The 26,795-nt window shown below is 34.9% G+C and overlaps 1 protein-coding gene across 1 annotated transcript in view; it reads left to right on the top strand.

Annotated features, from left to right (window-relative positions):
* tei (teiresias) overlaps positions 1 to 26,795 on the top strand; it is a 1,182,397-nt gene that overhangs the window by 534,719 nt on the left and 620,883 nt on the right. Inside the window, exon 4 of the mRNA XM_069822616.1 lies at positions 13,813 to 13,935. Coding sequence (XP_069678717.1) covers positions 13,813 to 13,935 — 123 coding nt within the window. The remainder of the gene's footprint in view (positions 1 to 13,812; positions 13,936 to 26,795) is intronic.

Here is a 26,795-nt window from a genome sequence, read left to right as displayed (position 1 = left end):
AGGCAGCAAAATTTTGTGCCTTCTAGTCCGAGACTTTCAGACAGTCAATGCACTGTGAAAGTAGGGAACATCTTATTCATCTTCACTCGGTCTCCTAGAAATTTTTCTTTTATTTTGTTACTTTGCCCTTAAAGTGTACAGGTTTTATGAGTAAGTTTAGTTAAAAATTCCGGAGAGTACACAAGCCTGAAAGTATAACGATTTCCGAATAACCTCCAATATCAGCCGAATTCAACCTGAGAATAGCGGTCTACAGGCATTGCCACACTCAAACCATTCTGCAGACTCCTTGAATGTGCCTCGGAACTTGGGGACTGGGTAGTCTGCGCGTATAGCTGTTGTGTATGAATGAATAACAATAATAATAATAATAATAATAATAATAACAATAATAACAATAATAATAACGATAATAATAATGATAATAATAACAATAATAATAATAATAAAATGATGATAATAATAATAATAACAATAATAGTAATAATAATAATAATAATAGTAATAAAATGATAATAATAATACTTTATTGCCAGAACAAATATACATATTGATGTTTTTTTAATATAAGAACTCTCTAGCACCCCCAGAAAGAGTAAGTTACATATTCGTGCTTTTGGTTTTTAGATTATCTTTCTAAGTCATGTACTTTATTTTTATAAACATTTTAAACCTAAAAAGTATTAATTAAATTTAAGTTACAAACATACGTATTTTAGGAACATTTTTCTCAGAAACCCTTTGCACTACAGGTTTCTATAAATTGAAGCATATTTCCAATGCAGTTGACTATATTTGTCGCCATCGTACCGGGGTGATTGGCATACTACTTTTCACCTACAAGAGATCTGACATATTCAAAACATATATAGTGTGTTAGTTGAAAGACGTGAGGGAAAAATAGCTCTGGGGAGGCTGAGTCATAGATGGGAGGATAATATTAAAAGAGATTTGAGGGAGGTGGGATATGATGGTAGGGACCGGATTAATCTTGCTCAGGATAGGGACCGACAGCGGGCTTATGTGAGGGTGGCAATGAACCTCCGGGTTCCTTAATAGTCATTTGTAAGTAAATGTATGTATTCATGTATGTATGTATGTATGTATGTATGTATGTATGTATGTATGTATGTATGTATGTATGTATGTATGTATGTATGTATTAAGATCTACTGAACATGATAGCTTTTGAGACAGATTAGCTTGATATTAGGAGGAGAGGCATCCGATCACCTGAGATTTGAACTACTGTGAAAGGGAAATGTATTGCGATAGTGAAATTACAATGTCGTAGTACCAATGAAAAGTTTTTGAAATGACGGTGAAAAATGTTCTAGCAACAGTGAAAGGTGTTGTAGTGTCAGTGCAGTGAGTGAGGCGAGAGCAAAATTGATGTGGCGAGTGATTATCTGCTTTAAATTGCTCGTGTTTGTGTATGACTAATGTTTGGATCTCATTTATGTATAGTCTGTATACTCCATATTAAAATCTACCGCGTGTGATAGCTGTGGAGACAGAGTGCTTGAAATCAGGGACTCGGTTTCAATTTCACGAGACCGACAATCCTGGATGAAGGTTTTTATGGTCTCTCTCAGTTACACTAGGAAAACTACGGTATTGTTCCTTAAAATATGGGCCACGATAGCAAGTTTTCTATTCGGACTTGCTAAGTATTTAGATTTGTACACGTAAGTATTTATATTTGTAGCGTGTTTTTAGTCTTAAATGTCTTTTTCTTTGTTTTATTTATAGTTTGCTACGCGAGGAACAATTCACAAATTTGCATTGGAGATCCTCAGAAAATTAAATTTTTCTGAAAAGACTCTTCAAACAATTGCATCAACCATTTAAAAATCTTCATTGAACATTATCAGTCACCATCTCTGTTCATCTTTATAATATTCAGTATATATTACTTATTTAAACATATTTTTATCGTTTTGATAGCTACCACATCTTGTCCCAGAATATATATTTTTTTCTTGAAGAAGAAGAATTCCCTGGGTGTCTAGAGTCTGGAAATGTGTATGAATGTGAGTGTGATTGTGAGTGTGCCGGGTTAATATTAAGTAACCAATCATCACAAATATAAAAATACATCAGGACTGTCGCTGGGCAGTAACCTGAACACACGTTTCAGCGTCACATTGTTGACAAGTAACTCCATCTGTTAGCACAACTATAAAGCATTTAGTAGATGCTATAGAGTTACCAACAGGGGAAAAAAAAATATGTATATATATTATTATTTTTTTAAATTTCACTATGTTTTTTCTAACAAAAACTCTGAAAGTTAGAATTTATAAAACAGATATATTACCGGTTATTCTGTATGGTTGTGAAACTTGTTCTCTTGCTTTGAGAGAGGAACAGAGATTAAGGGTGTTTGAGAATAAGGTTCTTAGGAAAATATTTGGGGCTAAGAGGGATAAAGTTACAGGAGAACGGAGAAAGTTACACAACGCAGAACTGCACGCATTGTATTCTCCATCTGACATAATTAGGAACATTAAATCCAGACTTTTGAGATGGGCAGGGCATGTAGCACGTATGGGCGAATCCAGAAATGCATATAGAGTGTTAGTTGGGAGGCCGGAGGGAATAAGACCTTTGGGGAGGCCGAGACATAGATGGGAGAATAATATTAAAATGGATTTGAGGGAGGTGGGATATGATGGTAGGGACTGGATTAATCTTACTCATGATAGGGACTTATGGCGGGCTTATGTGAGGGCGGCAATGAACCTCCAGGTTCCTTAAAAGCCATAAGTAAGTAACTAAGTAAGCGTGTTTTTAGTCTTAAATGTATTTTACTTTGTTTTATTTATAGTTTGCTAAGCGAGGAACAATTCACAAATTTACATTGGAGATCCTCAGAAAATTAAAGTTTCCTGAAAAGACTCTTCAGACAATTGCATCAACCGTTTTAAAATCTTCATTGAACATTGTCAATCACCATCACTATTCATCTTTGTAATATTGTGTATATTATTTATTTTAAATAAATTTGTATCGTTTTGATAGCTACCACATCATGTCGCAGAATATTGTTATTATTATTATTATTATTATTATTATTATTATTATTATTATTATTATTATTATTATTATTACTTTATTTTCACTACGTTTTTTCTAACAAAAAATCTGAAAGTTAGAATTTATAAAACAGTTCTATTACCAGTTGTTCTGTATGGTTGTGAAACTTGAACGCTCACTTTGAGAGAGGAACAGAGCACGTATGGGCGAATCCAGAAATGCATATAGATTGTTAGTTGAGAGGCCGGAGGGAATAAGACCTTTGATGAGACCGAGACGTAGATGGGAGGATAATATTAAAATGGATTTGAGGGAGTGGGATATGATGGTAGGGACTGGATTAATCTTACTCAGGATAGGGACCGATGGCATGCTTATGTGAGGGCGGCAATGAACCTCCAAGTTCCTTAAAACCATAAGTAAGGAAAGTATTTTTCTAACATTAATTTACATTTTCTTTTTTGTTCATTTTAATTGATTACGATGCCGATATTTTAAATCCAAGATTTGGAGGGCTATCATTTCGATATACTACTATACTTTATTTTATATAAGCTTATATTTTTTCATGTCTGTAACTGCCTCGGAGTGAAAACACATTAATTAATTAATTAATTCATTCATTCATTCATTCATTCATCCATCCATCCATCCATCCATCCATCGTCACCAAGCGGTGCCGAATAAAAAACGTAGTTAAACCAGCGGGAATCGAACTCGCATCGGAGCGCAGTTCCGAAAAGCAGCCAAAGGCGCACGCTGCCTGAGCTACATCTGTGGCTGGCACAATATTTTTTGTATCCTACTTTTTATCTACACAAAACGTGAACATATTCTGTTAAGGAACATATTTTTCTTCACTCTCTCAAACGAAATTACTACTGTTCTCCCTTTGCAGAACATAAAAAATGCATAATTAGAATATGATGAAAAGACAAAATGTATTCCTCTGTTGAATATTAATCAGTGAGCTTCTCGTCAGCCAGATGAAACGAACCACTGACCATGTGATTCAGCTCTGCCCATGGGATTGTGGTGGGTGGTTTTGTTTTGTGCCTGCAGGCGATATTCTGTTTACTGCCTCAGCGGGTGGGGATATCAGAGAAGATAGCGCCAGCGTCGCATTTATACATAGGGTAACATCCAAAACAATATTTTGCTCGATGGACAACTGTTTAAATGCCATGGCAACAGTACATGTCAAGGGTATTAACATTATTTTTGTAATACTTGATATATTAGCAGAACTCTGGTCGAAAGAGAAACTAAACCTCTGTTCCTGTTCACAATTTATGATTCTTCTAGCATGATAATAAGTAGGCTTCGTATTCCAGCTACCTAAAGACTAAAGTTCAAGATACTTTGGGTATATAGTACACCCAACACAGGTAATCTAAAAGATAAGGATGTAAACAAACAAGTCGTCGCTGCGTGCTCGTGGAGTACAGTCAACTCCCGACAGTCTGAAGCTATACTAATAAACACATGCTTGAGCCATGATGTTCATTTTCGTCTTTATCTTTGCAGTGAATAATAACGTGCAATCTTAAGTTACGGAATTTGAGCATATGCGGATGTCACTTGAAATGATTTTATATTGCAAAAAATTCTTTCAACAGCACATGACGTTATTGGTGCATGATGTAGTACAAGATATTCCTATTATCTGATATTTTTTCGTGTTTCATTGGGATATTGCATGTCGCTCATCACTGAAACCCCACTAATTTTCTATGTAGGTACTTCTCTAGGAATTCCCCAATATGTAGGTTTTTTAATTTATTAATTGGGATGTTGGCAATGAACATCAGCGTAAGCTACACAAATCCATGTTAAGCGCCGAGTTAATATCTTCATAATTTTCAGCATTTTATGGTACTGATTCTTTTGGATTACGTTCAACACACATGTGCCTTTTGGTATTGCAGTGTCTTTCATTGCACTGTTTTTGTCACATTTACGTTTATTTTACACCATTTATATGTAATGTTGTCTATATTGACAGTGAAAATATTAGTTCAAATATCCTCAACTATTCCTCGCAATATTACTCGCTTCACCGTCTTACCCAAGGCATTTTACCTCTGCAATGAACCTTCAATCAGCCACAAAGATCAAAGATGCAATTATTTAAATAACACGACTAGTAAGAGCAGTGATCGATAAGACTACTCACTATGTCTGCGTCCAGAAGAGAGCAGAGGATGCGTAACTATTTTGTATACGAACGTACCTGTACCTGCGCTGTAACATCACATATACTTCGAATCAGGCAACTTCATTCCAGTTTATAGGTAGCTGAAATACGGATATTAATAATAAGAGCAATTTATTATTTTTGTTATTATTATTATTATTATTATTATTATTATTATTATTATTATTGTTACTAGCCGTACCCGTGCGCTCCGCTGCACCCATTAGAAATAAATATAAAGTAATTACATAATTAAAATAGGACATCTGATCCAGGGAACATTCGTGTTTGATAGAAGGATAAATCCTTTATTATGTTACTTCATTTAAATTGTATTAAACAAATTAAAATGCGATCATTTTGATCCAGTCATAAAAATCATGTTAGGAAATACAGAAAACGAATGCCTATCAATTTTTCTGTGCATAAGAAGCTATTTTAATCTTACCTGTCCTCGATTCACTCAGAAGTTACTGTAATAACGTTATAGCATTATGTCCATCTAGAGAAACTACACTTTCCAATGGTGAATTAATAATTAATTATACAAATCGGTTAATTTAGCTTCCGATATTACTTCATACAAACACAGGAACATTCTCTGTAGGCTATGTTTTATAGCTTTCTATTGTTGTTGTCCAAGGCTCCTTATAGACGAATTCATTTGTTTTTTATTTCATTACACCGCCTTAGATGGCGTTGTTATTGTAATTTTGAAACTCATTTATCTCATTAAATATCAATCCTATCAAAATTTTTCATGGAATAAAACTTATCGGAAATTATTTTTAAAGAAACGTTTGTTATATAATATTTTTCATGAAAATTAATAATACGGGAGATATTTCGATTTATTTAATTCAAGCCCCCTTATAACCCCCTTTTAAATAAAATATTTTGAATACCATATAGGCTAAATTCTAAGTTACAACGAACTTAATTTATATTCCAGTTTTCATATAAATCGGTTCAGCCATTATCACGTGAAAAGGTAACAAACATTCAGACAGACAGACATACAAACAAAAATAAAAAAAAGCGATTTTCGGTTACAGGGCGGTTAATTTTATATGTTAGGACCAATTATTTTTGGAAAATCGAAAATTACCAGAAAAATTTCGGCTACAGATTTATTATTAGTATAGATTACTATTATTATCATTATTATTATTATTATTATTATTATTATTATTATTATTATTATTACAGTACATGGCATTGTGATTTTACTCTCTTTGGTGATATCTGGAATTAGTTGGCAATACTGAAGAGACGGCCAAATTAGCCTTTTAGGAACTGCTCTTACATGATCCTCACTATAGCACGAAGCTCCTCGCCCAGTCGCTGTGTCAATAAGAAATATTTCGTCGTTGTTCCTGTAATAACTCCTATGTTACATATTTATCGATTTTCAGATTTTTGTTCTATTATATAACTTAAATAGTGATACAGCAAATAATAAAATCTTCTATACGTAATTATACTTCTTTGTTTCGAAAATGTAAGAATTCACAGTCTCCTATGTACGGCTGCCATAGGATGAATAAATGTGTTTTTTCTTCCTACTGAAAAATTTTATATTTTGCACATAGGAGTTATTGCAGGAACAACGACGATTTGAAGATTTGTAAGGGAGTACGATGACAAAGATAGGTAATTTAAAAGTGCTATCAAATAGTATTTTGTCTTGTGTGAATTTCATTAGCTCTCCTGTCTGCAATATTCGGAGTCAAGTTAATAGTTGTATTAAACAGAGTGGTGTAGATTGGTTTTCTGCTGCCAGGATGTATACGGTGAACAGCGTCCACAATTAGTCCCGAGGGCTATTGATCGATTGCATTGGTCTTGCGGTCTCACACCAACGTCGTGTCCAGGAAGTCCACCGTTCGAACTAGGAGAGCGGTTGTTCCAATTGGCTACATTGATTCTGTAAGGCAAGATATCATGTAATTCTATGATACCTCTTATCACACCATCTTCCCTGTGTTTTCCCGCTTGGCAGTAGATAAAGTTTTTGCGCCAACAATAGATAGAAATTCAAATTCAGACATATTCTTTAAGATAAGTGGTAGAAGAAGTGAAATGGTTTTATCAGCAATAATCTCACTAGAGGTTTTGATTCATCTAGAGAAAATCAAAATTCGAGTGAGATTTAATTGACTATTACGCGATTAGAAGAAAGTACATAAAGATTAGAAAAAATAAAGTACTCTAATACAATAAAATATTAATTGACTTACTGAAATTCTATTTCACTAACGTTAGCTTCACCAAAATGTTTGAACGGAGCCGCCATTTTCAGTTGACTGTCATTTTCAGTTGACGATCGCAAATCATGTTTTATAGTACCGTAAAGAATTTGCAATTTGAAATGTTGGCAAACAAAGAAGCAAATGGTAGAAAGGTGATAAAAACGGAAGAAATCATATAACGATTAGAAGAAATGAAGTACTCTAGTACAATAAAATAGATATTTATTGACTTGCTAAAATTCTATTTTACTATATTACCTTCACCAAAATGTTTGATCGGAGCTACCATTTTCAGTCGACTATCTATGCGGGAAACAAATTACGATCGCAAATTATGTTCTATAGTACCGTAAAGAATTTGCAGTTTGAAATGTTGGCAAAGAAAGAAACAAATGCTAAGGTAGTGTTAAAAACAAACAAATGGTAGGGAAACGATAAAATTAAACAAATGCTAGGGAAGCGATAAAATTGTGCGATAAGCAGCCATGATTGGTTAAAAGACACCGTTTCGTACCGTTTCATTGGTCAAAAGTAGTATGACGTAGTAAAAGTGTAATAGTCATTCAAAAGTTATTTTATTTTTGAACATGCCAAGGCTTCAGACTCGGCTTATGAAATTAAATTCAATGAAATAGATATTCTTAATATATGTTTCTTCAAAAGCGAAATAAATCCAGTGAAAATAATGGGTTATGGTTAGACCTGATATTTTAGGACACAGCCACCGGCGTGGCTCAGTAGGTTAAGGCGCTTGCCTGCCGGTCTGAAGTTGCGTTCGGGCGCGGGTTCGATCCCCGCTTGGGCTGATCACCTGGTTGGGTTTTTTCCGAGGTTTTCCCCAACCGTAAGGTGAATGTCAGGTAATCTATGGCGAATCCTCAGCCTCATCTCGCCAAATACCATCTCGCTATCACCAATCTCATCGACGCTAAATAACTTCGTAGTTGATACAGAATCATTAAATAACCAACTAAAAAAAATTAGGACACTAAAAATGTATGTTTAAGCACCGAAAATAAGCTTGTAAAGTGATAAAATAGGCACTTAAAACCCTATAATGGCCACTCAAAGTGCTTCTGTCTGTCTGTCTGTCTGTCTGTCTGTCTGTGTGTTCCAGTCTTCAACGATTTCTCCTTCTGTGCTCTCTTCCTATTCAGCATCTAAGGCCTAATTCATTCATACATGAGACGTACTCATTTTTACAAAAATCTCAGTATTCTATAGTTTATGTTTAAAATATAACAAATGCTATTCACTAAAATTCGGTCCTAATGAATGTTTTTCTTGCGTAAAGCGAAGTAACTAGAGAAGACTGCCTCCAGATATGGAGAATAACTGCGAATATATTGAATAAGTAGTCGCGGACAACCGATCAGGGGGTTTGGGAGAAGAGCTAACAACCTATCACCGTGAAAAAAAGCCTATTACGAATCCTCGACATAAGCCTCGAAATGGGACTGATTCTTTGTTGCGATCACAGCAAAGGAATAAGTTTATGAGATTTGGTACTTGGAATGTCACGAGTCTTTATAGAGCAAGAGGGGTAACATTTAGTAGCAAAAGAATTAGCTAGATATAGAATAGACTTTATGGGAGTATAGGAGGTTAGGTTAGATGGAAATGGAATATTAACAATAGGAGATTGCTTCTGTTATCGGGAAGGAAATAATAATCACCAATTAGAAGCAGGTTTCTTTATACATAGAAGGACAAAACTAGCAGTAAAAATGATAGAATTTATCAGTGGCAGGTTGTCGTATTTAACATTTATGGTGCGTTATCATAGTTATGGTAGATGGTGTGATATCATAGTTATAAATGCTCACGCCCCTACAGAAGAGAAAGACGATAAAGGATAGCTTCTATTAGGATTTGGAACACACTTTTGAACAGTTATCTAGATATCACATGAACATTTTATTGAGGGATTTCAATGCTAAATTTGGACAGGAGGATATTTTTAGTTGGTTATTTAACGGCGCTGTATCAACTACTAGCTTATTTAGCGTCGAAGACATTGGTGATAGCGAGATGGTATTTGGCGAGATGAGGCAGAGGATTCGCTATAGATTACGTGGTATTCATCTTACGATTGAGGAAAACCTCGGATAAAACCCAACCCTTAAGGTATGAGTTTTAGGACCAATGTTTGTTAGACTTTTTTTCTTGTTTTGGTGCATAGACCTACCTCCTCCTCTCAAAATATGGAGTACTATTTTTTATCACTCTGTATAAATTATTATAACGTCAAACCACAGTCTAGTATATACAGTCACGAAGCTTGAGTTTATGATACTAGGAACAATAGATTGTACAGGTGCTACTTCGTATTGTAATGAGGCGATAGTAGCGATCCTAGTGGTTAGCAACTATCTATGGATGCATATTTACTACGTATTGAGCTTCGTGACTGTATATACTAGACTGTGGTCAAACTATAAACAACATGCACTTGATCAATGATCAGTCACTAATCAGCAAATATTTGTTAATTAAATCTAATGGAAGATTGATCTCAGATCAAATATTGATTATTTTCTGCAACGAAAATATAACTAATGCCCAATAAAATCCTCTTTGATCGTTGATCATATCTGTTGGGTTTTTCTGTAACCGAGCCTTAATATTCAACATTATTTTCCCTATGTTACGTCCGTATTACCATGGAAACTGCTAACAAAAGAACCTCGAATTCCTTCCGTTATGGAATCAAAAGATGGTGATTCTAAAACCCAAATGGAATGTAATGTTTGGTGCCAATACTTCGTTCCGTAGGGTGCATCTGGCACTTGGCACAGTTCTAAGAAATGCAGGGGGTGGGCGCGAGAGGTTTGTGTATTAGATGCTGAGTCTTCCCCTGCCCCACTTTTAATGGAGGCTATGTTTATAATCTGTAGCCTAGATGTTGGTGGTTTACGGACCGACGTTCGCCAAGGCATTAATTATGCAATGCATCATTTTAGAGTTTTTGGCAGTATGCCCACTTGGCATTTCCAACCTTTAGAATGGGGGTTAAACGCCGTATTTAAGGGCTGAAATTTTCCTACGGTCCATCGACTTTACTCGTAACGCACATTAATTTTATTCTAGTTCTGAGAGCTGCACTATATATCTGAGACTGTGTTAAATAACAATCAGGAACAAAGCTTGCGATTACGTCCTTATGAAGCTATGCAAAACGCTAATTGCAGCGATATACATACAAGTCAGACACAGGAATATCTCGGAAGGATGAACCTACACGAGAGACCACAGTTTAGAGTTACATACTACATTGGTATAAGGATGCTGTACGCATAAGCAAAGGGGTCGTGATATTAAGCTTGGTAAATTCTACAGTGTTCTTTCTCAAAATTTAGAGCATTTAGTTTTAAGCTGTACGTTTGAGATGGGCAGGGCATGTAGCACGTATGGGCGAATCCAGAAATGCATATAGAGCAGTGATGTCAACGAGAGCGCAAACGTGCTCACAGCCCGTATGTGCTGATCAGAGCACGTAAGGCACGCAGGTACAGGGACTTCATTTTATTTTTACTTCAATTTTTATTGTATCTGAGTTTTTTAATGTACTTCATTCCCACCCCTTCTACTAATAAAGTTCAACCGTCTTCCACACAGATCCAAGACCGCATATATAGTCATAGTAGCCTTACGGTCATAGTAAACAGTACGTTCCAAAAATATGTTCGCGTTTTCCAGTGACGAAAGAGCTTTCAATATTGCATCATTTTCCATTTGTCTACGTCGCATTCCGGTTTCCCCCACCTGCTTCTATTCGCCTCTCTGTAAATGCTAGTGGCTGGGCTGTCTTAGCTCTTTTCTGAGACCATTAAGTTCTGTTAGGAATTGGACGTCTACGTAATATTATACCCATACAATCGTTTAAAATAACTTAAATAAAAGGACCTCGTTAATTAATTAACTGTCACGTGATTTCCTCCCTTTCTACGACGCTGCGACGTAACCACTTGGACGGACAGTAGATAGGTTGTCTGAGTAATTTTATCTTTTCGGATCGGGCAGAAGTGAAGATTGAATTTACAGCACGTAAGGTACTCGTTTATAGAGTTGGTACAGAATTATTTCAACATGAGTTACTGGTACGAAGGACGAAACTGGTAATTGGAATTAGGTACAATAGTCTATAGTGCGATAATATGCACATTAGAACTGAAGCCTGCATCGAAATGAACGGCCACACATTTTCAAAAATGTGTTTAAATATCCATATTATGATTAATTTTAAACTTAACTTTATTCTCTATATTGTACGCTAATGTGCTGTAGACAGTATAATGTACACTGCATAATGAATACGTCCGCATGGAAAGCTCAGTTCGTGAGTAAAAACATTCATTGTTAATACTGTACTGTATTTTGATTAAACAAAAACCTAATGAAAATTATCAAACTCAAAATCGCGATATTTCCTAATTTACGTAAACGGATGAACTACTTTTCTTCCCTCCTATACCTAGTAAAGTGATTTGTTTGTATATTACACCAGTATCATCGAACTCCATTCGTGGAAGGGAGTAGCAAACGGTGTTTTCGGTTCTTAATCATTGATCCAAAGGTATAAACAGGTTAATATTAGGAATTTTAGTAAAAATAAAATGATATCCCTGTACAAGTCACTGGTGAACACAAGGGTTGTGCATTACACATTGACGAAGAAGTCGTTAAGTAAGTTTCAGGCTGACTAGACTCTTGACTTCTTATGTAAGTGAAAGATGAGATGATGCTCTTTGTTGGTTTGTGGAAATTATTTTGTTACAAACACAAACAGTGTCGAACCCCTGAAATTATTAGGTCATCTACAGAATGATATAATATTCAAATTAGTTTGTTTTTATTGACATTAAATAGTAGTAAATGTAGGCCTATGTGAAGATGTATTGCAGAGCTTCTTCCTTATAGCATTGCATTTATGTTTACAGAATAAAGTATAAACAAAAGTGTGTGCTGCTAATGGTGTAGATTCGTTACATGTCAGTTATGAATTGTGTCTATAAATTGTCCAGATTTTCTTACATAAATTCTCAGTTTGATGATGTTTCTTACCATTATGATGTCCTTTGGTTAAGCCAACAAGAAGTTCTGTCCAGGTATTTTGAATTGCGTGAATATTTATCAGAATTCATAATAGAAAAATAGAGACAGTCCAGAACTAGTTGACTCTACATGGATCGGGGAACTTAACTTTCTCAAGGATATATTCGAGTATTTGAACGTTTTGAATTTGAGATCGCAAGGAAAGAATTAATTAATTTGCGTCGAGAAATGTTAAAAGCTTTCAGAAGAAGATTTCATTGTGAATGTCACAGATCTCACAGCACAATTTTTATAATTCCAACGCCTTCAGTAATTGAACTTCTGTTCAACAGTGTAAAATACTGCAATGTTTTAAAAAATCTCATTCTATAAAAAAGAATATCCTAAGTCCGACTCCAAGCCTGTTTTTTTGGATCATACAAATATTTATTTCAATACTCATAATTCAAGCCTATATAGTAGTTTCTTTGCGATTCTTAAAAATTTGCTTCAATGGACTTGGAATGTTAGCTAATTCAGGTATTCGATTAGAAATTATTTTGCTGCAGGAAACAACATTTCACCGGACATAAGGCTGGGGTCGGCAAAATATAAAAAAAGCCCTTCTGAATTACGGGAGAAGTCAGGAATTTAAATTTGTTTCTAGAAGTGTGACGATGCTTATATAGAGTAAGTAGTACATGATTATGTAACAATTACATAACAATAATTAGGCTAATTATAGGTCTCATTATGTAAAACTGCTTAAGTTAAGAAAAGCTACGTTTATTATTAGTTATATCCTACTATTTTATAATTAATTGCATTTATAGAGAGATACATGCTGCAAATGCATTAATTTCTTGTATGAGCGTAATACATTATCTATTACTGAAGAGTAGTTTAATTCATCTTGCAGTGGTAGGCGAATAGAGTTCATTTTGCTCACCCCTTCTTTTTCACCGCTACTGCCAGCAGAATAGATTCGTTGGAACCCGTGAGCGCTTGGTATGGTAGCACGTAGAGTCTTTCACGTGCTCTGACCTTGACATCCCTGATATAGAGTGTTAATTGGGAGGCCGGAGGGAAAAAGACCTTTGGAAAGGCCGAGACGTAGATGGAAGGATAATATTAAAATGGATTTGAGGGAGGTGGGATCTTGCACAGGATAGGGACCGATGGCGGGCTTATGTGAGGAAGGCAGAGAACCTGCGGGTTCCTTAAAAGTCATTTGTAAGTAAGTACAGCATAATGTTGTAAGTAACACTTGTTTTTATCTGGTATTTGCAGACAGCCCTTCATTCGCTATCAGCCGTGTTCCTGGTTTTGGATTTCCTCTGAGGGAAGGAATTCCTGTTTCTCTCAAGTGCGACGTGGATTCTAATCCTCCTGCCAGTCCTGTTTGGGTCAAGGGTAAGTTTTGACATATCGTATATAATGTAGCTCCTGAATGTTTAAGAAGATGTAGCATTTAAGTTAATATGTTACTCGAACCATTATCTGCATTTAGTTCAATAGTGTCATTATGTACAATTCCACTAGGTTGATTAATTGGCACCTTGACGTTGACACAATAGAAAATAAAGTCAGATAAAAATTGTCATTGTATGTTTTTCTTCTGTCGCAAACAAAGAAACGTTCTGTATTTCAATTTTAAATGACGTGATCAAGTAAGGCCTGTTCGAGCTGATTTATAAACTTATTTACTAAGGTACAAATAATTTTTGACGTCAATGCTAATGTCAATGGGGAAATGTGAGAAGAAACATTTAAAAGACACGCGAAAATGCGTCCTGGGACCCGTTTCACAATCCTAACAAATTACAAATTAACAATTTACAAATAACAAGTAAAAGATTACAAATGCTTGTAAACTGTGTTTCACAATGATATCATATTAATTTGTAAAGTTTGGCGAACTTTACAAAATCATCTAAAGAAATTTACAAATAAGCATTATTGGTTATACAATATCGCCAACGACAGTTTACAAAAATCACTTAGAAGCAGAACTAAAGTCGCTGTATTTTTACCACTATTGATACATATGTTTATATTTTGTACTAAAATAGATTATTCTAAGCTTGCTGATTTATATTTCACCAACAGAAAATATAAAGTATTGTTAAAAAAATTAAAATTATTTAAATTGTTATGTATTGACGACAATGGAGTTTCGTGTGATGTGATTGGTCGAGTATACTAATACGTCTATTATTTAAATGACCAAAGTTAGCGCCAAATTCAGTCAAATAAGTAAATAACAGATTTGGTCCACATACAAATATGCAATTGATAAAATAATTACAATGTTAACCACAAAATCAGGTTCATTTCTTGTGTTGATCCATCAGTATTTATTAATGTTGCATCCATAACCTCACAAACATTAGTTATCCCAGCAGCAACATAAAAATTCTGTGCTAAAGATAAAAAACCTGCCTGGAATTTAATTCTTTTAACATCAACTACCCTGTGCGCACTTTTGAATACTGATATCTAAGAAATTCCAGTGCTTATTTCCTAACGCACGGAATTGAAAGCTAGTATGCAACCAATGCTAAACAATACGTTCTCGTTTTGAGGTTAGACCATTTTTCCGTTTTGGATGTTGGTTGTATGTCCCATATCTTGTAGGAGAGATTCCAGCGAAACTGAACTCGAAACGACTTCAGAGTCCACACCTGTGGAGTAACGGTTAGCGCGTCTGGCCGCGAAACCAGATGGCCCGGGTTCGATTCTCGGTCGGGACAGGTTACCTGGTTGAGGTTTTTTCTGGGGTTTTCCTTCAATCTAATATGAGCAAATGCTGGGTAACTTTCGGTGTTGGACCCGGACTCATTTCATCGGCATTGTCACCTTCATCTCATTCAGACGCTAAATAACCTTAGATGTTGATAAAGCGTCGTAAAATAACCTACTAAAAATAAAATAAAAAACGACTTCAGAATACCGCCTAAGTAGTGTCGTTATTGCAGTGTTGAATTATTTATTTTTTGTGCAGGAAACTTCTTTTTTTAAGTGCGAGTATTTATTAAAATAATACAGTCTTCGTATATAAATACTTACACAGTATTCTGAACTATAGCGCGTGACTCATTCGAAACCTTTCATTAGATTCATACAATGATACGAACGTGTTATAAATTCTTGGCCGGAAAATTTTACGTATACGTCTTCGTTTGACTAGGCCTAAATTCAATATCTTGTCTGAGTCATTTGAACTACAGTAGTCTACTTTATAACATCAAAACTACTTCAGTTTAATTCTTAATACTATTCAGTTATTGAAAAATTAATTTAATAAATATATCTTTATTGTATTTATTCACAATTTGTTGCAATATTAAATGTGACATATCTCAGAGCTATTGTAGAAAATGTGTTAACTTTGCAACTAAAGTTTACACGTTTGTAAAATTACCCTTCATTGTGAAACAAAATACTTGTAAAGTGCGCAAAATTTAATTTGTAAAGATTTGATTTCCTTTGTAAAGTTCAACATTACAAACAAAGATTGTGAAATAGATGTTTACAATTTACAAACAAAGTTTACAATTTACAATGATTGTAAACATTGGTCAATGGAAATTGGGACTGAGAGAAGTTTTTATATGAGCACATGCCCGAATTCACACACAAAAAATATTTATATGGGAAGATACAGACGTTCAAATTTGCACACAAACATTAACGTATTGGAGCCGAGAATTCTTGTGTACAGAAACGCAGAAACGTATGTACAACACACACCAGAATAAAACCAAACACACGCGCCAGAAATCTTACAGCTGCTGCTTTCTGTCGGTGATTATCTATCAATTAAAGAGCTGTCGAACAACATTGGATTATTACAAGCTTTCGGTTAATATTTATCAACAGTAATCTCACTAGAGGTTTTGATTTATCTAGAGAAAATCAAAACTCGAGTGGGATTTAATTGCCTATTACACGATTAGAAGAAAGTATATAAAGATTAGAAGTAACAAAGTACTCCAATACAATAAAATATTAATTGGCTTACGAAAATATAACTGTCTTCAAATGTATTATTGTAACAGCTCAACATTACGCTAGATGCCAGTAGTGTTTTATGATTGTTTTCTTGTTATCAGTTGTGCCAACTATGGAATCTTCATTGAACTCTGTGGACGGTTACTAGTCAAGAAGGATTTGTTGATTCAGTTTCATTTTTATTAAAACATTTGCATTTCACTTCAGTCATCCGGATCCCAGTAATCAACGCCACTTGACAGATGATTTTCAATAAATCTTAGTATTAAACAATCTCTGATACGTGACTATCCATAATATCATATAGCAGAAGCTATAACAAACATAACCTAAATAATATAAACAAGTGTTAGAAAAGTTTTAATTAGGGATGATGAAATAAACCAGAAACGTTTTAATTAACGATGATGAAATAAAAAATAAGCATTAATATTTTAAAAGAAACAATTATTGAAAGTACAATTTTCAAATTTGAATGTTTTAGTGGTTGGTGGTTTAGTTGATGTTATGTTGGACGTGTGCGTAAAAGAAGTGAACTCGTTGATGTACATGGTGTATCCCTCAACTTATTCAGGATTTTCGAATGGTGCTCTTCATATATGACCAGTGATCTTTATTAATTCTTGTTCTTGAATGCCAAAGCGAGTCATATTTGAAACTGCTGTGTATCGACTGGAGTGGTTTGTAATTTTCTGTTTTTTGACGTCCAGACAAGTGCAGTTTGAAATGTTGGCAAACAAAGAAACAAATGCTAGGGTAGTAATAAAAATAAACAGATGCTAGGGACGCGATAAAATTAAACAAATGCTAGGGACGCGATAAAATTGTGCGATAAGCAGCCATGATTGGTTGAAAGACGTCCTTTCGTACAGTTTTATTGATCAAAAGTAGTGTGACGTAGTAAAAGTGTAATAGTCACTTTAAAACGTCAGCGATTTCTGTTTGAGGCTAAAGTACGCTTGATATTATTGTTAGAAATAGCTTATCTGTTGTATTGTGATGTCTCTAGTTTTTTAAAAGAGACATGAAAAAAAAACATGAGATTACATGTCGTAACGGAGAAGAGATTGAAATCTCAGCCTGGGGCTTGGCTGGAATATGAAAAGAGGAGTTTGTAATAACACTAATAGCAGGGGCTGTAACGAGACTGAAATAGTAATAGCGGGCTTAAACGTTGCTCTTAAATATAACATCACACGGTAAGCACAATTACACACATGAACAAAGAGGACGAGCGTGCGTGCATGCGTCGCTTGCATGTTGTACAACCACGCAACCATGACGTCATAGTTCGTCCACGAGCTAAAATCTTGCTTCAGCTCCAGATGTATGAATTATTCAACGCTTCTCTTATAGTCATCTCGAGATAGATAGACTCCATGCCTTGCGTATTTGCATTCCATACTTTTCGCTCACAAGCAAACATTCTGATGGGGACAGAATGATATAAAAGTTATTTTTTTCTTTCACCATGTTAATAATATCAAAAGAAATGCTTATACAATACAAATTTTGGCCACTTCGCCGCAATTATGAAGGCAGTAAAAAAAAAAAACAAGTTCGCCACGAGCCGTAAACAGAAAGAAAACACAATTTCATTGGAAAAATTTATTGGAACGGATACAGCAATTGTTGAGCTATTTTTCAACATATTCCCCACCGGAAGTGAAACATCTGTCATATCATGGAATCAACAGAGAGGTGCACACGGCTGTCAAACGCTGGTTCCGATCCCAGGCGGCTGACTTCTACGACACAAGGATGCAAAAATTGATCCCATGGATGAAAAAATCTCAATTCCAGTGGGGGAATATGTTGACAAATATCGCAATAATTTTTGTATCTGTTTCAATAAATCTTTCCATGCAATTGTTTTTTTTGTAAACGGCCCCAGGGAAAATTGATGTCCAAGGCTCGTAAATGCGGTCAAGTGGCCAAAATTTGTATAAGCACTTCTTTCGACATTAACACGGTGAAAAAGAAAATATTAACTTTTTTATCTGCCCTCATTCAGAATGTTTGATTGTCAGATTTCATTTATAATTCTATTTGTAAAATGTAGATGGTCCGTCTTTCGAATCCTGATCAGATATTTTATGGATAAATAATTGAAGTATCTACCTTAGATAAGCTTATTTTAATTTGTTATTTAACGACACTGTATCAACTTTAGATTGTCTAGCATTAATGTAATGTATAGTAATGATGGTGATATGTTAGTTTCCGAATCTGATGAGTCAAGCTCGGAAGTTCCGGCCTTCTGTCTTGTACATGTAGCTAGAGACAGGCTTCAGACACGGAGGTAAGTGGTCACTGTCTAAACATCTTATTGATATCATGACAAGTTGAGAAAAATAAGCAATACATAAGACGTGTGTAAATGAACAGAAAGAGTGAAGAAGTTCAATATTCTGATTCCTTTTCGTGAAGTGTATTGAATGTCATCATGACAACTTTTCAAGTACGAGGATCGTTCTAAAAGAAACGCACATTTATTTTTTTATTCAATTTTTATCCTACAACTCTGCTATTTTTATAAAATGTAGATACATCCTTTAGGAACAAAATATCACTTTTTCACATAACTCGCGTCCCTTTCAATTCCCTAACTAGGTCTTGTATACACACATGTTAAAAGTATGGACCAGCACGTTCGAGCCACTGTTTAGCAAGGTTCCTGAGGGAGTCACCATCTTCAAATCTCTTTCAGTTTACCAAAGAGATGATAATCGTACGGTTCCAGATCAGGACTGTAAGCCGGATGTTTCATTGTTGTCCATCCAATTTTTCTGATCTCGGCCATGGTTTTGTGACTGAGATGTGGCAGGACGTTATCGTGCAACAGCATAAATCTAGCTTCTGCCGATGTGGTTGAATACAATGCAGTCGCGCTTGAAGTTTCCTTGGCGTTGTCACATACTCGTCAGAATTAATGGTGGTTTCGTGTGGCTTGACGTTGACAAGCAAGGGTCCTTCTGAATCTAGAAACACAGTAGCTATAACTATTCCTGCCAAAGGTGCAGTTTTGAATTTCTTCTTCTTTACAGAGTTTGCATGATGCTACTTCATTATTTGCCTCTTCGTCTCCAGTTGAAAATTGTGCGGCCATGTTTCATCTCCTGTCACAAATCTTGCAAGCAATGATCTCCATCATTCTCGTACTCTTTCAAAAGTTCACTGCACACTGTTTTTCGGGTTCTTTGTGGGTTTCAGTCAACGTTCTCGGAATCCACTTGGTACCTTTTTCAAGCCCAACGGTTTTAATCTTGATACACTTGCTTCTACTATTACAACTTGGAATGGCAGTTCAACCGTGTTGTTAACGCGCTCCACATTGTGATGAGTTTGTGCAGTGCGGTCTGCTGCTGCGAGGGGAATCCCGAATATTGGCGCGCCTCTTTCACCAGATAATCTGCTTGTCTATAGACGAACTCTACTGCGATCAACAGCGGCATCGCCATACACCTTTTTCAATCCCTAGCGAATGTCTCCAACTCTCTCGTTCTCTTAACACAGAAACTACAGGGACATCATTTTATTTTTACATCAATTTTTATTGTACCTGAGTTTTTGAATGTACTTCACTCCCACCCCTTCTACTAATGAAGTTCAACCTTTCTCAACACAGATCCAAGACCGCACATACAGTCATAGTAAACAGTACGTTCCAAAAATATGTTCGTGTTTTCCAGTGACGAAAGAGTTTTCAATATTGAATCATTTTCGCATAGCTACTGTCGTCCATTTGCCTACGTCGTATCCCGGTTTCCCCCATCAGCTTTTATTCGTCAGCTTTTGGCTGGGCTGTCTTAGCTCTTTTCTGAGAACATTAATTTCTGTTAGAAATTGGACGTCTACGTAATATTATACAACTATTTAAAATAACTTAAATAGAATGGCCTCGTTAATTAATTGTCACGTGATTTCCTCCCTTTCTACGATCCTACGACATAACCAGTTGGACGGACGGCAGATAGTATGTCTGATATTTCATCTTTTCGGTTCGGGCAGAAGTGAAGACTGAATTTACAGTACGTAAGGTACTCTTTTATAGAGTAGGTACAGAATTATTTCAACATGAGTTACTAGTACGAAGGCCGAAACTGGTAATTGGGATTAGGTACAATAGTCTATAGTGCGATAATATGCACATTAGAACTGAAGCCTGTATCGAAATGAACGGCCACCATTTTCAAAAATGTGTTTAAATATCCATATTATGATTATTTTTCAATTTAACTTCATTCTCTATATTGTACGCTAATATACTGTAGACAGTATAATAAATGAATATGTCCACATGGACAGCTCAGTTCGTGAATAAAAACACTCATTGTTAATATTGTACTGTATTTTGAATTAAACAAAAACCCAATGAAAATTATCAAACTCAAAATCGCGATATTTCCTAGTTTACGTAAATGAATTAACTACTTTTCTTCCCTCCTATACCTAGTAAAGTTATTTGTTTGTATATTACGCCAGTATCATCGAACTCCAGTCGTGGAAGGGGATAACAAACGGCGTTGATCCAAAGGTATAGCTAAGTTACTATTAAAAATGTTAGTAAAAATAAAATGATGTCCCTATATATAACAACGCGTTACTTTTGAACATACGTAGGTATCCGAATGAAAAATCAAATTTTAAAGACTCATCGTAGTCGCGCGGCCCTTTCAACCGCGAGGCCCTAGGCTGCAGCCTATTTCGCCTTTGTGTAGCGCTGCCTCTGAGAAGTAAGATTTGCACCGATTACTGGAGTAGGTCAACTTCTTCAAATATTTAGGTTACACCCTAATATTTTATGCTTATATAATTTGGTATTCCCAAGAAACTAGTTCGATTAATTAAAATGTGTCTCAGTGAAACGTATACCACAGTCCGTATAGGCCAGTTTCTGTCGGATGCTTTTCCAATTCACTGCGGGCTAAAGCAAGGGGATGCACTATCACCTTCATTTTTTAACCTTGCTCTAGAATATGCCAATAGGAAAGTCCAGGGTAACAGAGAGGGTTTGGACTTGAACGGGTTACATTAGCTGTTTGTATATGCGGATGACGTGATATGTTAGAAAAAATCCACGAACTATTAGGGAAAACACGAGAATTTTCTTGAGCAAGTAAAGAGATAGGTTTGAAAGTAAATCCCGAAAAGACAAAGTATATGGTTATGTCTCGTGATCCAGAATATTGTACGAAATGGAAATATAAAAATTGGAAGTTTATCCTTTCAAGAGGTGGAAAATTAAAGTATCTCGGAGCAACAGTAGCAAATATAAATGATATTCGATAGGAAATTAAACGTAAAATAAATATGGGAAATGAGTGTTGTTAGTCGGTTGAAAAGTTTTATCATCCAGTCTGTTCTCAAAAAATCCGAAACTTAGAAATTATAAAACAGTTATATTACCGATTCTTCTGTATGGTTGTGAAACTTTGACTCTCACTTTGAAAGAGGATCAGAGGATAAGGGTGTTTGAGATTAAGGTGCTTAGGAAAATATTTGGAGCTAAGAGGGATGAAGTTACAGGAGAATGGAGAAAGTTATACAACGCAAAACTGCATGCATCTTATTCTTCACTTGATATAATTAGGGACTTCAAATCCAGACGTTTGAGATGGGCAGGGCATGTAGTACTTATGGGCGAATCCAGAAATGCATATAGAGTGTTAGTTGGGAAGCCGGAGGGAATAAGATCTTTGAGGAGGCCGAGACATCGATGGGAGTATAATATTAAAATGGATTTGAGGGAGGTGGGATATGATGATAGAGACTGGATTAATTAATCTTGCTCAGGATAGGGACCGATGGCGGGCTTATGTGAGGGCGGCAATGAACCTCCGGGTTCCTTAAAAGCCAGTAAGTAACACTCTAATATACTCGTACTTTGAAGAGTTTAATATTTATAATAGATTCCAAAATTATAAAATATCTTTGAGAACCATTAACTTGGTCTCTCCACTCACAAATAACCAAAAATATATAAGACTTAAATTATATGAACTTTCTGGCACGAGCAGTTCTCGGCTATGGTAGTGAAGTCTGGACTATTCGGCTCTAGATGACAGGCGGATTTACAGTTACAGAAATCAGATTTTTATGATGAAATGATAACTATAATTTTCTGGATCACAAGAGGAACACTGACATTGCAGACGAATTAGAAATAACACTTAGTGTTCAATATCTACAGCAAAACAGGCTTCAGCATGTGCAAAGAATGGAGATTAGAAGACTACCTAGACAGATCCCTCATTTCACAACACGAGGGTAAAGTCTTATTAGAAGACCTCACAAGAGATTGTTGGTGACCGTCCCACTACGTGAAATTATGATGTCGATAATATTTTACTTTATTTTTAAATTCTCCTGCATATTCTAAAAAAAGTTGTAGTACATTATATGTCTGTGTACATACACGTATATTATAAAATCAGTATTTCTGTATTAACTCCAGAACTGTCTTTGATCCTGGATCATTCTGAAATCCAGATAAGTTTAGCATTTTGATCAAATTTACAATCACTTCTCTCATTTTTAAATTCACATCGTTCAGCAAAACCGATTTTGAATGGCCTGCGAAATACAAATTTTAATGTGGTGTAAATTTGTTATCGTACTTACTTACTTCCTTGCAACTAACGTAGTTTTTACTCTTTTCCTTAACTATTCCAACTAATCATTTTCCCTTTCTTTACATTTTCTTTTTGTCTTCTGTCCACCTTTCCTCGCCTCGTGTTGTCCCTTTAATTTTTCAATTAATTTATTCCTTTTATAGATTACACCACATATCAGAACATTTTATTTCAAGTGATTATAAAAATTTTAATATTGTGTCTAATTGTTAAGTAACATTATCATTGATATTACTGTTACCACTACTACAACTACTACTACTACTACTACTACTACTATAACTACTACTACCATTACTACTACTACTACTACTACCATTACTACTACTACTATTACTATTATTACTATTACTACCACCACTACTACTACTATAACTACTACTACCATTACTACTACTACTACCATTACTACTACTACCATTACTACTACTACTATTACTATTACTACCACCACTACTACTACCATAACTACTACTACCATTACTACTACTACTATTACTATTATTACTATTACTACCACCACTACTACTATTACTACTATTATTACTATTACTACCACCACTACTACTACTATAACTACTACTACCATTACTACTATTACTATTACTATTATTACTATTACTACCACCACTACTACTACTATAACTACTACTACCATTACTACTACTACTATTACTATTATTACTATTACTACTACTACTACTATTATTACTATTACTACCACAACTACTACTACTATAACTACTACTACCATTACTCCTACTACCATTACTACTACTACTATTACTATTACTATTATTACTGTTACTACCACCACTACTACTACTACTATTACTACTATTATTACTATTACTACCACCACTACTACTACTATAACTACTACTACCATTACTACTATTACTATTACTATTATTACTATTACTACCACCACTACTACTACTACTATAACTACTACTACCATTACTACTACTACTACTATTACTATTATTACTATTACTACTACTACTACTACTACTATTATTACTATTACTACCACAACTACTACTACTATAACTACTACTACCATTACTACTACTACCATTACTACTACTACTATTACTATTACTATTATTACTGTTACTACCACCACTACTACTACTACTATAACTACTACTACCATTACTACTACTACTATTACTATTATTACTATTACTACCACCACTACCATAACTACTACTACCATTACTACTATTACTATTACTATTATTACTATTACTACCACCACTACTACTACTACTATAACTACTACTACCATTACTACTACTACTATTACTATTATTACTATTACTACTACTACTACTACTACTATTATTACTATTACTACCACAACTACTACTACTACTATAACTACTACTACCATTACTACTACTACCATTACTACTACTACTATTACTATTACTATTATTACTGTTACTACCACCACTACTACTACTACTATAACTACTACTACCATTACTACTACTACTATTACTATTATTACTATTACTACCACCACTACCATAACTACTACTACCATTACTACTACTACTACTACTACTACTACTACTATTACTATTATTACTATTACTACCACCACTACTACTACTATTACTATTATTACTATTACTACCACCACTACTACTACTATAACTACTACTACCATTACTACTACTATTATTACTATTACTACCACCACTACTACTACTATAACTACTACTACCATTACTACTACTATTATTATTACTATTACTACCACCACTACTACTACTACTATAACTACTACTACCATTACTACTACTACTACTACTACTACTATAACTACTACTACCATTACTACTACTACTACTACTACTACTATTACTATTATTACTATTACTACCACCACTACTACTACTATAACTACTACTACCATTACTACTACTATTATTATTACTATTACTACCACCACTACTACTACTACTATAACTACTACTACCATTACTACTACTACTACTACTACTACTATAACTACTACCATTACTACTACTACTACTACTATTACTATTATTACTATTACTACCACCACTACTACTACTATAACTACTACTACCATTACTACTACTACTACTGCCATTACTTCTACTGCCATTACTCTTACTACTACAACAGCAACAACTACTACTACTACTACTACTACTACTACTACTACTACTACTACTACTACTACTATTACTGCTACTCAGTGGCGTCTGCTGAACTTAAATGAAAGGTGTGCTTCCCTCAGATATAATTAATCGCTCCTTAAAAGTGATTTGCGAACGATATCAATACAGAACCTCCAAAGACCTTACTATAATACCGGACAGCTAGCAATTCTGCGCGCGAACGGCGCAGGATGTTTCTACCTAGGCGGCAGGGTGTGCTGAAACCCGCTAAGCAAGCAGTAATTTACTATAATATAGATTGTTACTGGGCTTGTAAATAGTTTTATTGATTAGTCCTGTGTTAAAATGTCAGGGTGTATATGTGCTTTTTATAACTACTACAATAATTACAACATTACAAACTGCTTCAAATAGTATTTTCGATTTCCGAGGAATCATAAAACGTGAGTCAACAACATTCTTTAGTAGGCCTAATGCCTTCGTCTCTGTGTTGATAGAAGAATAGAAATTAGCATTTCTATTTAGGCCTAATAAATAAATAGAAGTTAAAATATATTGGAAAAATTAAGGTTTTATTGTTGTCCACATACCTTTCCTAATTATTATAAGCATCAGATTACTACCAATTTTATCTTTGCAGTTATCAGCAATGCGTATGTAAAGCATTATTGTAAATTCATTCTTAATATCAGAATTAATTTTGTCTCACTAAAGCAAAGCAAAATTATCTATCCTAAAAATTAATTACGGAAAGTAATATGAAGTATGCAATATTTCTCATAATATGCAACTTTGATATAAAAGAATAATGTTACATTAAATACTATTCAACATTTCTTAAGTGTCTCGTATATTATTCTACATTAGTACCTCACGTTTTAAACATTAGTTCGATTCCCGCTATGTTAATATTTGTATTTGTGGTCGTAATACCACACCCCTCCGCTAGATGTCAGCTCCGCGACATTTCGCACTCAAGTCAATGCTGCTTGTATACGGCTGCCGGTATTATTATAGTAACCACCTGCTCATGAGAGTATTGAAATTTGTAAAGTGAAAAGGATAAAATAAAATTAAATAACTAACTTGTAGCCTATGGAATGTGCGCCGAACATTTATAACACGTAATAATACACCCCTGATACTATGCTACAATACTTTTGCCAATAGTCTTCTCCAATCATACTCCTGTAACTTTTGGTGGTGTTAGCTCCTTCTTCCCCGCAAGTGCTCATTTTCCCAAGGAGTCATAAGTCAGCGTCGTGGACGTCGTGCAAACAAGCGCACGAAGGAAAATTACCATCACAATCAAGAAAACATTTTTCCGCGACATTTATAATTCCTTCCTTCTTCATCTCCCTACATCGCAACACTACTACCTCTTCTTCTCCTCCGTACGCCTACGGAGAGAAGTTTTCTGCGGTAAGCGCTAGGGTAATCTTGAAGAAAAAGTGCTTCTATG

This window comes from Periplaneta americana, chromosome 3 (assembly GCF_040183065.1).
Source record: "Periplaneta americana isolate PAMFEO1 chromosome 3, P.americana_PAMFEO1_priV1, whole genome shotgun sequence".
Taxonomy (NCBI): Eukaryota; Metazoa; Arthropoda; class Insecta; order Blattodea; family Blattidae; genus Periplaneta; species Periplaneta americana.
This window is presented reverse-complemented; position numbering and strand designations above follow the sequence as displayed.